Below are 15,131 nucleotides of genomic sequence, written 5' to 3' on the forward strand. Positions count from 1 at the left end.
CAACCATCTATCACAGCCAAAACTCTGAGAGACACCACTCATTAGCAGCAGGAGAGTCTGCGAGGCTTCACACCATGGCACGAGAACATAAACGCTGCTTTACTGCGTTGGACGTGGGACAAAATGTCATTTAAATGCAGATACAGGATTTATTCAGAACTTCAGTCGCTGCTATCAGCCTCTACTGATGCCAAACACCACCAAGACAAATGTATTTATCATCACTTTTAAAGATGAAATATAAAAAAAAGACCTTTCACATCCCCGATAATATCGTGCACCTATTTAAAAGTATATGCAAAAGACACTTACAAAAGTGTATTTCTTAGCATTTTTATATCAAAATCCAATCATCCAAACAAAATATGACGTGTGTAATAGTACCAACCAATGACATGATGACATCCATCAATCTGCAACTTTTAGTGACAAGTGAGGTGTGTGTGTGGAGCCACAGTCGTCTCCCATAGACTGTACCAAAGAAGTAGTCACGGTGACGTCACCCATTGGTTTGTGGGCTGCAATTTTGAAGACTTGAGTTCGACATTTTGGCCGTCGCCATCTTAGTTGTTGTTTTTTTGCAACCAGAAGTGACACCAGAGGGTGGAGCCAAGTACAACCGAAGACATTTTTAGGCAACCAAAATGTTACATTTAACGTTTAAGAACTGAAAACGAACTGTGAAAGGTTTAAAGTTTACACGGACAACTCCCAGACTGGACAACACCGTGGTAGCGACCTGTCAATCACAATGTAGCCCCGCCCTAACACATACTCTGCTTTATCTCTATTTTACTCTAAAAGGGACCAACATTTATCAAATGAGCATCATGCTGTGTTGAAGAAGACTTGAAACTAGCATCTGAGACCATAAACTCATGTTCACAATATTCACTGAGGTAATAAATCAAGTGAGAAGTAGAGTCATTTTCTCATAGACTTCTATACAATCTGACTTATTTTTGCAACCGGAGGAGTCGCCCCCCTGCTTGACATTAGGAAGAATGCAAGTTTAAAGCAGAACAGGAGGTTATTATTATAAACCCGCCCACCTTTTAGCGGTCCAATCGAATGCAAATGGTTTGATTTCAATCCCACTTGTAACTGAAGAAGCCTAAATCATTCAAGACAAAGATACTCCACAGTAAAAGAAACAAAGCTGGCTATAGCCGGATAATGTTTTCTTCAACATCAATGCTAAACATTAAACCCATGATCACTTAAGATAAAGTCACGTTACTGATACATGCTGTGCATGAAAATACCTCGTAAGAGGGCCGATAGCGTAGATTATATTGACTTCGAATTGCCATTGGTGATGTCAAAGTATCGTCGGCAAGTCATGAAAGGTTAATGAGAGTCACACTGACAATGTTTTATGGCATTAATCACATGCTGCTGTTTTAATGGTCCCCCATGTCAGCAGCTCTTGTGATGCTCTTTTATGAACCCAGACAGTGACTGAAGACAGTAAGCGTGCCCTTCCTCCCATTATGTTAATGGGGCCGTAGAGACACAGGCCACTACACACAGGCACATTCATCAACAGATGGGCAAAAAGACAATTAAGGCTCCCTCTGTGTGTGTGTGTGTGTGTGTGTATTCAGTGATATTTGATTGTTTTCTTTCAACAATGTATGAAGGAGTCAGAAAGTTGAACATGAGCTCAGACCAGAGGCCCTCTCTCATCTCCGTACAACACACACACACACACACACACACACACAGGTGGGACGGAGCCTAGTTCTGACATTTCAAAAATGGGTCCAATGGGAAATGAGATTCTGTCAGACAATCAGCAAAGTGCCACTGAGGCGACTGCTCCCTGTTGTTAATCAAGAAGCACGCCATCAAAGAGAGAGAGAGAGCGAATGAGCGAGAGCAAATTATCTTGGTTTTCATTTTTATGCAAATCAGCCAGAAATAGCTTTTTCTTTTCCTGCCTTTGTCAATTTCTTTGTAGTTTTGACCATTTTTGTTCGAGCAGTTTTTGCCTGTCACTACACCCACAGATCTCAGCTCAGGATGGTGAGTGAAGTGTTATCATAGCTGACAGAATGATTACCAGTCCTACAGAAATGAGACCAGGGTTGTGGAAACAAAACAACAAAAGATATCATCCGAAGGGCATGAGTGGGTGTGCGTGTGTGTGTGTGTGTACACTTTCTTTTATATTGCTTTTTACCTTTTTGTGGTATATGCTGCAGATGCCTCTCTCCAGGTCGGGCAAATGCGACAACAGGGATTTGACGGAATTCAAAGTGAGCGAGTGCGACTCCAGGATCTCCTGCACAGCATCCTGCCTCTCTGAGATAGACCTGTGGGGTTCACCAAAGAAAAAGGAAAGAAAGAAAAGAGAGACTTTCAGAAAGTAGATGGGAACGACGGAAGGCAAAGAGTCAAAGAGATCAAACATCTTCAACCTGCAAAATACATGTTATTTTTTGGAGAGCTGAATTGGACTTGATTGAAAGGCGCAGTGCGTTTTGAACTTAGAGCAAATAAGTTCATTCAGAAATCCAGTGATGTGCTGAGGTTTGCCAGTTGCCTGAACAGCTTTAAAGGGAGTGATTACATTGTTATCTATATTATGTATTTTTCCACATTCGTTTTCAGTATCTTTAGGTTTCTGGTGATAAATACTGTTGGATCTGGATTACTGCAGGATTAAAATGTGCGTATCAGTTTAAAAAAAGTCGCTCAACCTTGGCAATATTTTTGTATTTGTGTTAAAACACAACATAAAAACCTGTACACTGCTGACTAAATGGACCAATAAAATGGACATCGAACTAGCACTCTATCATGACGGTGTGTGTGTGTGTGTGTGTGTTTGTGTGAGTGAGTGAGTGAGTGAGTGAGTGAGTGAGTGAGTGAGTGAGTGAGTGAGTGAGTGAGTGAGTGAGTGAGAGAGAGAGAGACATGTGCTGCTGCACCGTGCATCTTGGAATTAATGTGCCTGCATGTAATCTGGATTTCATTTGACGTTGAAATTCTGTCGAGCAGCTATCTGTATAATCTGAGAGCAGTGCCCAATCCACTGTGGGAGGGAGAGGGCCACACACACACACAATCAATAATATGGATAATACAATAACACTGCAGAGAGAACTGGGACAGTACTGCAATAATATAACTGAGAGGCTGTTTGTAGCAGAGGTGCTGTGAGTCAGTTGCAGCATTTTTATTTAGAAAGGAACACTTTATGTGTTTTTCACCTTGCAGTGTTTCTGGAGAAGAGAAACAACTGCTGGGTGAAAAAATGCTACAAGTTTGTGTTATTTCTGATCTTGACAAGGTATTTAATCGTTCATATCACATATTCCAATGTGAACTTCAGCTTTTCATCCTACTGAGACAATTTCTTTGCAGCTTGAAAAAGAATAAATAAATTCAAGTAATAAGTAGAGCTCTTTGTGGGACGGTAAACAGCGTTGGAGTAATGATGCATTCATGGCATATCAAAATAATCGTAATAACCAGTATCCGATTTGTAAAATGGCATTCACGCCAAGATTCACAATTCATTTTTGTGAAAAAGTCTTTTGTTCCAGGTAATCAAATGTCAATGTAATGGATGTAATGTCAAACTGTCAATACACAGAGTTTTTAATCTCCACAATCATTGGAATCTTTCCCGACCCACATGACGTGAAAGCGGCGTAAGCGCAGCCTGAGACTCTTAATTCAGGGCAAAGAAGTGGTTCTGTGATCCAGATAGCCTCACAGAGCAAACTGTAATTGAGCGGCGCTTTAAAACTGAATGACATAACCCGGAGAAGGTATAGCCGGGTCAGTTCTGCGCAGCACCGACTGCAGCGCTTCATCAGAGGCCAGAGGGTGTCCTGTACTCACCGTGGGTCTGTGAGGGGCCGGCTCGCCCACTTCCTCATCAGTCTCCTCCCAAATGGAGTGCGAGTGTGATCCAACGCCCACAGCAGACTGCCCCTCACGCCGCCATCTGTCTATCATGGAAAGAACGCACACAAAACACAGCTTACGCGTTACATCATTTGAGTCCAATGAATTTTCAGAAAGAAGAAAGAAAAAAACCCTGATGATGTAATGAATGTAAGAGGTGAGCAGGGGATGGAGGCCACAAGCTGAGTCAGGTGAGGAGGTTTGAACTGAGCCTGAACTCCATGTGTGACAAACATGCCACGGCAGCAGCGGAGTCGTGCTGAACCTTTGAGCCGTCGCCCACGCGAGCCTGGTCACTGAGCATTTTCTTGTGATCGGAGAAATGACAGTTTAACTCACGCATTAAATTCTTTCACAGTCCGCTGTGCAACCATGACTGCAAAAGTGATTTCTGCAAGATGCACAGACCTAATCTGGACAGGTTTGACACACGTGTGAGACGGTAATTGCAGTGGGAAGGTGACTATCTACCTGGTGAGCCAAATGACATCAGTAGCCGGGCTGCTGTCAACACTTTGGTGCTGAAAGCTCCTTAAAATAAGAGAATAAAGCAGGTCTGTCTCCTCCTTTTACAGACATGAATTTAAAAACTCCCAACAGACTCGACAGCAAAGACATTCAAATTAGACAATAAAAAAAAATCAAGGGTCAAACACCATGCGGGCGCTTCTTTCTGTCATAATGCCGACATCAATATGCTAACATGCTCACAACTACGAGGCTAACGTGCTAATGTAGAGCAGGTGTAATGTTTACCGTGTTCACCATCTTAATTTAGCACGTTAGCATTGCACCTGCCAGTCCAGCTGAACCATGTATGCGACGACAAAGGTCCTTCAGACCGGAAGCTAGAAATAAAGTGTTCTCTGCATTGACGTAATTGTGAGGGTATCGATTCTATCAGCAAGTTAGCATAGCACGAAAACATCAAGTGCAGCAGAGGCTGATGGGAGCGTTAGTTTCTCAAAGTATTGGACAAAGCGATACTATAACATGGAGATGGGAAGTGATAAGGGGACATAAATGTTACACACCAAATTTCACAGCAATCCGTCCAATAGTTGTTGAGATGTTTCATTTAAAACCACAAACGTCCACGTCATGGTGGTTTCAAAGAACAATGTTCAACCGCAACGTGACTTTAGTGAACAGGACTGAGAGACCTTAAAGACATGCAACTGACTGACAGGTTGTCACATGACTTCCCTTCACACACTTGAGACTTTTCCTCAAAAGACTTGAAAATTAAAAAGCGGATTTCTCGTCACCAGGAGAAAGTGCAGCTGTTTCGGTTTAGCCACGCCCCTTCATTACACTTGACCAGTTGCCATGACTGCCAGCTGAGGGGTGCCGTTACCTGATTGTTGAGGATCTCCAGGTTCCTGAGGGTGGCGGCGCTGAGGTTCATACCCTCCGACTCACAGGACAGACGTCGGAATGAGCTGCACATGAGCACAACATCATAATACACATCATAATCAAAATACAGCTGCAGAATTAAATGATCATCGTATCGATTAGGAAGAGGTGAAAAAATGTGACGACTTTAATGATTGAACTGACGTCAAAGCAAAGTAATGGTTATTTTCCCCAGCTATCAATTTACTGTTTATCTTTTTAAAAATTGCAGCTTAGTCTATGAAATGGCAAAACATTGCACAAAAACAATACCCAACCTCCCAGAGGCCACGTCTTCAAATGTCTTGTTTTGTTGAACTAAAAGTCCAAACGTTGTGACCACTTGGCATTTTTTTCACCATCTTTGCTTGAAAAATGACTGAATCGTTGAATAGATTTTCAAAATAGACGATTATGTCCCTGACAATTAATTGTGTAATCGCTTCAGCTCTACCCAGGACCTCAATGAGCAGCGGGAACAGTGGATGATTACGCTTGCAGCCTGTGTTGCTGGGTGTGTGTTAGTGAGTGTGTGTACCTTTCGCTCCTGAGAACTCTTTCCAAGTTGAATTCTTGGAGGTACTGGATGAGCGGCCCCAGACAGCAGATCACTGGGCTCTCCAAGGACGCTACACTCGACAGTGAGCGAGAGCCTGGAGGACACAGACGCACAAACACACCGTACTTTTTCACAGATAAACCACAGCCATGAGTCCCGGGCCACACACCTCGGACGCATCCAGCGTGCTCCGGCTCAACAGCGCTCTCCGGCTCAATGAGAGTGTGTGTGTGTGTGTGTGTTAGTAACTGAAGGGAAATAAAAGATTGGGAGCCAAAGAGGCACACGGTGACACAGACGGACACACCTTTCTCCAGGGCGTGGCAGTAGAACTCGGTGGCTGTGTTCATTGCAGAGGCGAACTCAAACTGAGCGCTGTCCCTCCTCTCAACTCTCACTCGGTCATCAGCCTGAGCGCTGGAGGGGGAAAACAACACGACAGCATTGATTCAGGAGGTCAGTGGTGCTTGTGACTGCGCGGACGGAGGAAACACGACGTCCCAAATCAAATCTTTTTCCTGACTGGGAGAAAGAAAGATTAGACACAGCAACAGCCCTGCGTGTTCTGTCCTTTTGTTCAACTGGACTCTATGGACACACACACACACACACACACACACACACACACACACACACACACACACACACACACACACACACACACACACACACACACACACACACACACACACACACACACACACACACACACACACACACACACACACACACACACACACCCTGCATCTCCCTATCGCTCCATTCACTCGCTCGGCGTCGCTGCTTTCAAGGACTCGTTTGCTTTGTCCGCTCTCTTGTTGCCAGGGCAACCAAGGCAAACACGTGGCTCTGGAGCATTTTTTCTTTCTTCCGTTTCCTAATGCTGAGACACGCACACACACACACACACACACACACACAAGAATCATCATCTCTCCCTTCAGTCACTGGTCAGACTGACAGCAAAGACTGTATGAACGTGATCAATAGAGCGCATATTGTGCCAGCCGCTCAAATGCGACCATTAATCATTTAACCAGTCGATTCAACCGTATTACGAGGTTTACCAGAACAGCGACAATCGCTGGTATTGATCCGGGGAGAGGGGCATGCGGCGTGGCGTTTCTGCAGGACCAAGCATTGTGAACCTGTGTTTAGGAAGTCTCAGTCTGGTTTGAGGTTGACAGGAAACTACAATGCTGGACACCGGTTCAGGTTTAGGTTCAGGTAACCAGCGTGCAGATAGTTTCGTTTCAGTTGATTTCCACTAATATAATGAAGGTGAATGTATTTTGTTTTTATTATTACTGCTCACTGCAATGAAATTACATTGTACAGAAAAAGACTTGACAGTGACATTGGGAGCTAAATGCTATTGTCAGCAAGCCTGCGCACAAGCATGCGCACAATGACGACACTGGCACGCTAATGTGTAGCAGGTGTATTGCAGCATGCTAACGTTTGCTAATTAGCACTAAACGCAAAGCACAGCCAATGTCAGTTCTGCTGATATTTGGTCAGTTTTGTACAAAATGATCGCGCTAGAGAAAAAGTAAAGAGGATCAGCGTGATAAGGATTCGTCCTCTGGGGATCATGAACGCCTGCTCAAAAAGTTGCATGGCAATCTATCCAATTACTGTCGAGATATTTCAGTCTGAACCGAACTGGTGAAACCGCCAACACCGCCACATAGAGCGTTTAGCCGTGGCCAAAAAAACCAAAAGCAGTGGGTCTCTTCAAAACACTGTAGTTTCTGGTGGGAGAAGCCTTTCATATTTCAACACTGTGAGCACTAAAAATTTAATTCCATTTACCTCCATTGTATTAGGAGGGACAACATATAACGTAGACAGGCATCTGGGCAAACAAAAGTAAAAGTACCTCCCCGTCGAGAGACACTACTTAAAGGGTAAGTGAGAAAATGTTGCTTGGGTTTAGTTCTTCATATTGACCAATTCCCCCCCCCCCCCCAATCCTCAGAGCACTGTGATAGTGATAATTAATCAAAAGCAGGGAAGGTTAAAGGTTAAGTGGGAGATGTTGCCACCCAGAGAGCAGAGGTTAATGTGCACAGCAGATTAAGGGGCTCAATTACTATCTATGGCTGTAGGGAGAATACAAAGCATTGAGAGTGTCCTTTAAATGTTCACACACTCATAAAATACACAGATTATGTCTTTTGGTGTGTGTGTGTGTGTGTGTGGATCTATCCTGACACATGTCTACTGTCCTTGTAGCCAGGACGTAATATTAACTGTCAAGAGCGTCAGTCACCGACTTAAAATCTTTGGAAAAGCGAGAACATTTGTGTTGACAGCCTCTGTGGCTCTAATCCCCGTCACTGCTCTGATCCTGACTCATGGCTCCAGGCTGTGGATGAGTAAGGCAACCAATGCCGCACCTAGCTGCCACCGAGGGACTCATTACCCACCGCACCACGGACACACACACACACATCCCGTTGCCAGGGGGCCCGACCCCAGAGACACGGTGGCGAACGTTTTAAACGCTCACCTGGGTGGCTGTTTCTTCAACATTTTACTAATGGGTTGGAGTGATATCACTGTGATGTTAACATGTATCCATAAAAACATCCAATATCAGACTAATTTACGCATTTCTAGTGTAATTCCTTTCAGTCTGATGAATGATTAAGAAGAAGAAGAATGAAATGAATCACCGAGAAAAATATCTTGGGAAGTCACAGTGCTAGTGACAGACTTTTTCTGTCTGAGCTGAACAGACGAAGCTGCCATGTATTTGTATGAAACAGGCGGCAAATTGAGGAGAGTCTCGTCTCCGATGAGCACGACGCTAGAGAGCAGTGCTGCTCAAACACAATAATTGGGCTGGCCTTTACAGGTCCATCTCCGCTATAATCACTCAACACGGACGGCTGAGAAAGAAAGCAGCGGAGTAGAGCGAGAGAGAGAGAAAGGAATTAATACAAATGAACCAAATCTTCCTGAATTAAATTGAAACAGGGGGGGGGGAGGGGAGGTAAGAAAGTAGAAACTGGAATATAAAAAGAAAGGTAATGAGAACTGTGCACCGTCACAGAGACACAAAGAGGCAGAGAGAAGCAGACATCCTTCCCGTTTATCCAAACATCTAATCGAATCCACTCCGCTGCCTCCCCAGTTTCATTTTCGGAGCATCGTGCAACCGCAGGCAGCCTCCAGAAGAGCCGGTCCCCACTGGTGTGAACATGCTGGGTGCAGAACGAGACGAATGGGGCAACAGGTTTCTGGAATACATCAGTCCAACAGGCACAGCCGCTGAACAAAAGGACAAGCTGTTAAGCTGTTCTTTTTTTTGGGGGGGGGGGGGGGATTGTGTGGTTCACACAGCGGCCTGCACACATTAAAAGGAAGTCATGCTCATATAATCTATGTGCTTAAGGGACAGGTTACAATTTTTCAACACTGTCTTAAAACAATGTTCATAGTGTTTTCCTATTAAGTGGCAGAGGAAGAATTGTAACAGAATGAGGACATTTTGTATGAAAAAGGCTGCAACTTGGAAAGATATCCACTTGATTTGAGTAATTGTGACTGCTGAAGCCTCACGTTATCTTCATATTTTGCATCACTGACATTGAACGCACATTAAACAATTATATATTAAAAGGCCAATATGAAGAGGGAAAATGATTACAGCAGTCCTGTTTAAATGTTCAGATTTGAGCTTTTGTGACAGGAGATGGGTACACTGTGGTCATAAAGGGATGGACATGGTCAGCAACAATACTCAGGTAGGCCGCGGTGTTTAAACGATGCTCAATTGGTACCAAGGGGCCCAAAGTGTGCCAAGAAAATATCCCCCACACCATTACACCCCCACCAGCAGCCTGAACCGTTGATACAAGGCAGGATGGATCCAGGCTTTCATGTTGTTTACGCCAAATTCTGACCCTACCATCTGAATGTCGCAGCTGAAATCGAGACTCATCAGAACAGGCAACGTTTTTCAGATCTTCTATTGTCACATGTTGGTGAGCCTGTGTGAATTGTAGCCTCCAAAAACCATGCCACGTTCAAAGTCACTTAACGCCCCGTTCTTCCCCATTCTGATGCTCGCTTTGAACCTTCAGCCGGTCGTCTTCACCACGTCTAGATGCCTAAATGCATTGAGTTGCTGCAATGTGATTGGCTGATTAGCTATTTGTGTTAACAAGCAATTGAACAGGTGTGCCTGATAAAGTGGCCGGTGAGTGCATATCTCTAAATTTTGCTCCATCCGACTTCCCAGCAGCTGCAGTTTGGAAATAAAGCAACGGACTTTATTTCTTTGGCCCCGAGTAAAAAGCTCTAAAGCCTCACAAAGACATTTATCAACACTGGAGCCTGCTGCGGCCTGCAGACAACTTTTAAAAAAGACCAAATCTCACAAACACACGCACACACCTTTGTAAACACACAGATAAGCAGATAGTAAATGTGCACAGGCTGCCCCCTAGTGCCCTGACAGCAGATTACCTGGCATTGGCGATGCTCTGTATGAGTCTGTGGGTTTGTTCTGAGAGGTCAGAGGGCACCAGGATCTCCACGGGGTTAATCTTTAGGACACGACCTTCCAGCTCAGAGCGAGACTGACCATCGGGGAAGCAGTCCAGTAACACGTCCCCTGTGCTGGGCTGAACCGCCTGCACACACAAACACGTGCGTCACACTCGTGTCCACATTGAAGAAAACATGTTTCAACTAAGACAAATGAGAAATTGTAATCATCAAGAATGAGTCATTCTTCCTTTACCACCAGCTGTGGCCGACATTAGCTTGTATTTAATTACTGCAGCATCACTTTATTCTACATTTCAGGGCTGCTTGATACGGAGAATAATACAATACTATTCTGTCCTACATGTTATGGCACTCTTTCTGGAATAATACGTTCAGATAATCTTTGTGGATAAAGCAAAAAGATGAATATCTGTTTATGGCTTATTCAGTGGATTCAAGGGACGGGATATAACGTCATCACATGAATCTAAAAGACCTGAGATGCTAAAGGGAGAGTCAGATAATGGTATGAACAGAGTCTGCTGGCATATTTTGTTTTTATTGTCTCACAGTGTGAATCTCATTATAAATCATCCAATCATTCCCCATAGAGGAGATTATGGGACCTCGTTAACTACAGGGTAAGAAAACAGAGATGACATTATAATAAACGGGTAATTAACAACTAATTGCATCAAAATACACAGCGTACCACGTTCAAGATGAGCAGTGAAAACAGTAGAAGAACATAAACGTTTTGTTTCGTCTTATTGTTTGTGGTTGTCTTTATTTATCTATTTATTTACTCTTCGTCTTATTGTTGCTATCAATTCATACATACATAATTACTCCCCGTTATTTAATGAGGGTGGGGAATTAGGGACTTGTTTAAAAATCAATTACTATATATTTAGTCATTAATTATTATGTTGTTATTATTATTTTTAAAACTTAAATTTACTTTTTTCAGATATAAGATATAAAATAAATATTCAGGTAAAATAAAAAAAAATTTAAAGTAAAAAAAACGACACAATGTGTATTGACAAACAACCTGAGATGTGATCTTGCTTTCATTTTCACATAAACTACAAATATGAATGCTGTTGTGAATTAGTAGCCATCACACTCACCACCAGCCCCACAGTGAGCTGCTTCTTCGGTTTGTCCCAGTTCTCGCTGATACACAGCAGGAAGCTGTCAGGAGGGTCCGACACCACGTCACCACCGCCCCCCTCCTCCACATCGCCCAGTCTACACACCGGGTTCACATCTCAGGAAGGCTGTCAAGGCTTTTGACATGCAGAGATAGAAGAAGCTGTTTTAAAAGGACACACACACACACACACACATATTTAGGGTCCAGAAGGATACCCTCTCCCACCAGAGTGGACTTGGTGTACAGAGCACTCAGCTGACGAGAGAACAGAGCGTTCCTATTGGCCCCCGAGGCCTTGATCGCGGACGTCTCCGTCTGCTTAACCACACCAACCTAAAAAAAAATCAAAGACAATAACGTTCAGATCAGTGACACGATTAACAGCTTCTGAACACGAGCAAAAAGAGAGACGCATTTCACACCTTGTGTCCGTGGGACACCAGCCGTCTGACGTGAACAAACAAACGGTGCGTGGGGATGCTGCACGTCATGAAGTTATGATCCAGGTGACAGACGATATTCAGCTCCTTCGCAGCGATCTGTTCTCACACACACAAAGATGACGTCTGTGCTGGGGCCGACCTCTCAACATCTCTCCCTCCTCAAAATCCCTGTGTATTTCTATCACGCTCTCTAATTTTACTACTGGAAGTTTAATTTTTTTTGATCAGTGTATTCACAATTCAGTAATCAGATAAAAAAATAGTTCCATCCACTATGAGGATTGATAATAGAGAAATAAAATGTAGGACATGTGTGAAAGCCTCTAACAGTCTGTTACCAAAATAATGACATTAACGACAATGAAACACATTTTCACTATGAAGATATCCAACAATTGCAACACACATATGACATGTGTTGGATTGATACCGTTGACTTCCTTCCACAGACGCTCCCTCAGTTAATCACCTCTGCATCCTCTCCAAAGAACCTGTACTTGTATCCACACTCCACAGCCAGCAAGGCGTCCTTATGCTGCTGTTTCAGCGCGATGACCTGCTGTTCCAGGGGAGTGTACGCGCTCTTCGAGCATCTGGAGGGGTTGCCGGAGTCAGACGGAGGACTCGGCTCTGCACCTTTTCCTCTCCGTCCTCCTGACTTAGCAAACTGAGACAAGGGGAACGCCTGCAACAGCAAAAAATACGCATAGAAAATCATTTCAGCAGCATCAGTTTCCCCACTTAAAGCGTAAAAAGGGTTCGAACACTTCATCTTTTATTCTGTGATCTCTGCGGCCCAACAAACACGGGAAACAAACACTTCTAATAAAGTTCCCTTTAAATGTGTTTTTCGACAGAAGTGGGACCGCAGTATTTACAGACAATGGGCCTAAAGTTCCTCAAACAGGTCACTGGAGGTTCTACAGGGGATCTCCTACGTGCTTGTCCTCCTCTAAAAAGGTCAGAGGTCAGAGTCGGCTGCTGTGGCGCTGCCTTGCTGATGGACACTATCGCAGGGCAAAATGTCCTCTGAGGGAACATTTATATGTTGGGTACCTGTTTTGCAGCAGCCGTCCCTGAACTCTCCTTTTCATTGACCTCCTCATCCTCATCCTCAAGCTCCTCCTCTGGCTGTTTAAGGCTGTTGTCCTCACTGCGTTGATCCGTTCCTTCCCGGGGAGGCCGAGCGCCGCCTCCTCTGTCACGGATCGCACTGCTACCAGAACCACCAGTCTTCTGTTCGTCCCTCTGAGCGACACCGGGCTCGGCCGAGCAGGTGAAGCCTTTCAGCTTCTCCAAGGTGGAGGAGCAGAGGCTGCCGGCTGCCCCTCGGCTCCTCTCTGGGGTGAGAGGAGACGTTGGGAATAAAAGGCTTATAAACCAGTATAAGAGAATACTAATAGGCATTACCTGGATTCACCAGGGAAGATTTGCTGCCATTAGTTTGACAGACTAACATCGTGTCAGATCAGCTAAAACTCAACTTTTCTCATGTTCTAAGCAGTTCAAATGCATCAGGATCCGCTCCACACTACACACATTACCAGGAGGATGTATTACTGCACATGCTGTTTGATGAAATGTGATGCTGTTAGAAGCTGGGAATGGGTGAAGGCGTGGGGGGCTTGTGTTACAGTTAAGAAGGATCGAGTGGATGTTGTGGTTGAGGTGCACACAGTCACCTTTAGTGATCTGGCAGGGTGCTGGCTCACAGTCCAAATCCTCCACCTGCTGGTCTTGGACGCAAAGCTTGGCTCGTTTTGTTGACAATCCCAAATCACTACAATCAGGGGAAAGTTTCTTCTGCAGGACAAAAGCAGTTGAGGTTCTGTAATTAGCATTAAGTGAGGTATAAGTGACCTGAGCATGTAGCACGCCTCACCTTGCGTCTTGAAAGCTGGTGCAGAGCAGGATTCTGGTTAACGGAGGCGCCGCTGCTGCTCGGACCTCCGAAGTACCTGCTGATGGAGGTCTGAGTGGTGCAGGACTTTTTAGCGGACTTCGGCATGTTTCCGTTTGCTCTTACATTGTAAACATGGCTTATGGTGTGCAGAAATCCGTGCAAACGCGAAGCTAAACAGCGCAGTCAGCGGCTTTGACTGCCCCGGCTTTTCAAAACATAGCGGCGCATGTGGTGATATCACGCGGGCGCGTACATGACGCAGCTAGAGTCAAGCCAGCCACACCATTAGAAGATTTCCGGTTGCATTTGTTTTTCAAACTTAAACCACTATTCTCAATAATGTGGTGGAAATATACACAGTATATGGTCACACCTGGATCTGACATAAGCAACGTTTTTCTTCATTGCATTGGAGCTATTTTTTTAATTGTCTGAGAGTTTAACAGTGTATTATTATAGAGTCGATGTGATCTACTGATTAAAACAATTAAACGTCAGAGATTAGCTTCTTTAACTCTTGGCACGTCATCTCGTAACAATGTGTAAATTATTTCCGGTCTCATTATATATGAAACTGAGCCCGTTTTAATCTGCCCCATCGAGACAAGAAAACTATTACAATGATGTAGATCCTTGTAAAACAACAACGGATAGTGACTTAATGAATGATAATTATGATACAATTGTGATAAAATCGGACGATTTCAAAATAGAACACCAGCCTGATGAGTTTGAGACAAAATGATCTTTCCTATACGAGAGGCTAGTAAGATTTTGCAACTTTTTCTGAACTGTCAGGATACAATTTAAATAATGTTTGCCCATTTGATCACTCCATATACTAACCTGATCTTTTGCACCACGTCAACCTGGTGACGCTGGCTGACTGGTCAGAGGCTGACTGATGGGTCAGCAACGAAGGTCACATTGTGTCAATGTGTTTTCCACTTGTCTTTACCTTCTCTATTTCAGTACCACATGTCTCCTCTGCTTTTGATGAGCATTCTTTCCCAGAGCTTGATGTGTTCTGTTGAAGGAAGTGATTTTTTGATCATCTATTTTTAGAACCACAAGAAGGAAGTGAAAGTGCCTCTTTCGAGACAAGAAGTGAAAAGGATAGAAATAAAAGCTTTGGTGCATGTGAAAAGTTAGCACATAAATAAAATATTCAATTGTTTCTACTGTGAGAGATGATCTCATATCTTAACAGCATTAAGTTATTTTCTTTTTTCATTAAAAAAAAGT

General features: G+C 43.9%; 1 protein-coding gene across 1 annotated transcript in view; it reads right to left on the reverse strand.

Annotated features, from left to right (window-relative positions):
- The window catches only part of msh3 (mutS homolog 3 (E. coli)), a 40,581-nt gene extending 26,490 nt beyond the window's left edge, over positions 1-14,091 (reverse strand). The window contains exons 1-13 of the mRNA XM_079270455.1: positions 13,866-14,091; positions 13,666-13,786; positions 13,040-13,323; positions 12,453-12,668; positions 11,963-12,079; positions 11,756-11,873; positions 11,515-11,654; positions 10,358-10,524; positions 6,186-6,295; positions 5,858-5,972; positions 5,279-5,363; positions 3,856-3,965; positions 2,186-2,318 (exon numbers count right to left, since the gene is read on the reverse strand). Of these exons, the coding sequence (XP_079126581.1) occupies positions 2,186-2,318; positions 3,856-3,965; positions 5,279-5,363; positions 5,858-5,972; positions 6,186-6,295; positions 10,358-10,524; positions 11,515-11,654; positions 11,756-11,873; positions 11,963-12,079; positions 12,453-12,668; positions 13,040-13,323; positions 13,666-13,786; positions 13,866-13,991 (1,842 nt within the window). The 5' untranslated portion in view covers positions 13,992-14,091. The remainder of the gene's footprint in view (positions 1-2,185; positions 2,319-3,855; positions 3,966-5,278; positions 5,364-5,857; positions 5,973-6,185; positions 6,296-10,357; positions 10,525-11,514; positions 11,655-11,755; positions 11,874-11,962; positions 12,080-12,452; positions 12,669-13,039; positions 13,324-13,665; positions 13,787-13,865) is intronic.
- Positions 14,092-15,131: the final 1,040 nt, after the last annotated feature.

This window comes from Melanostigma gelatinosum, assembly GCF_949748355.1.
Source record: "Melanostigma gelatinosum genome assembly, chromosome: 6".
Taxonomy (NCBI): domain Eukaryota; kingdom Metazoa; phylum Chordata; class Actinopteri; order Perciformes; family Zoarcidae; genus Melanostigma; species Melanostigma gelatinosum.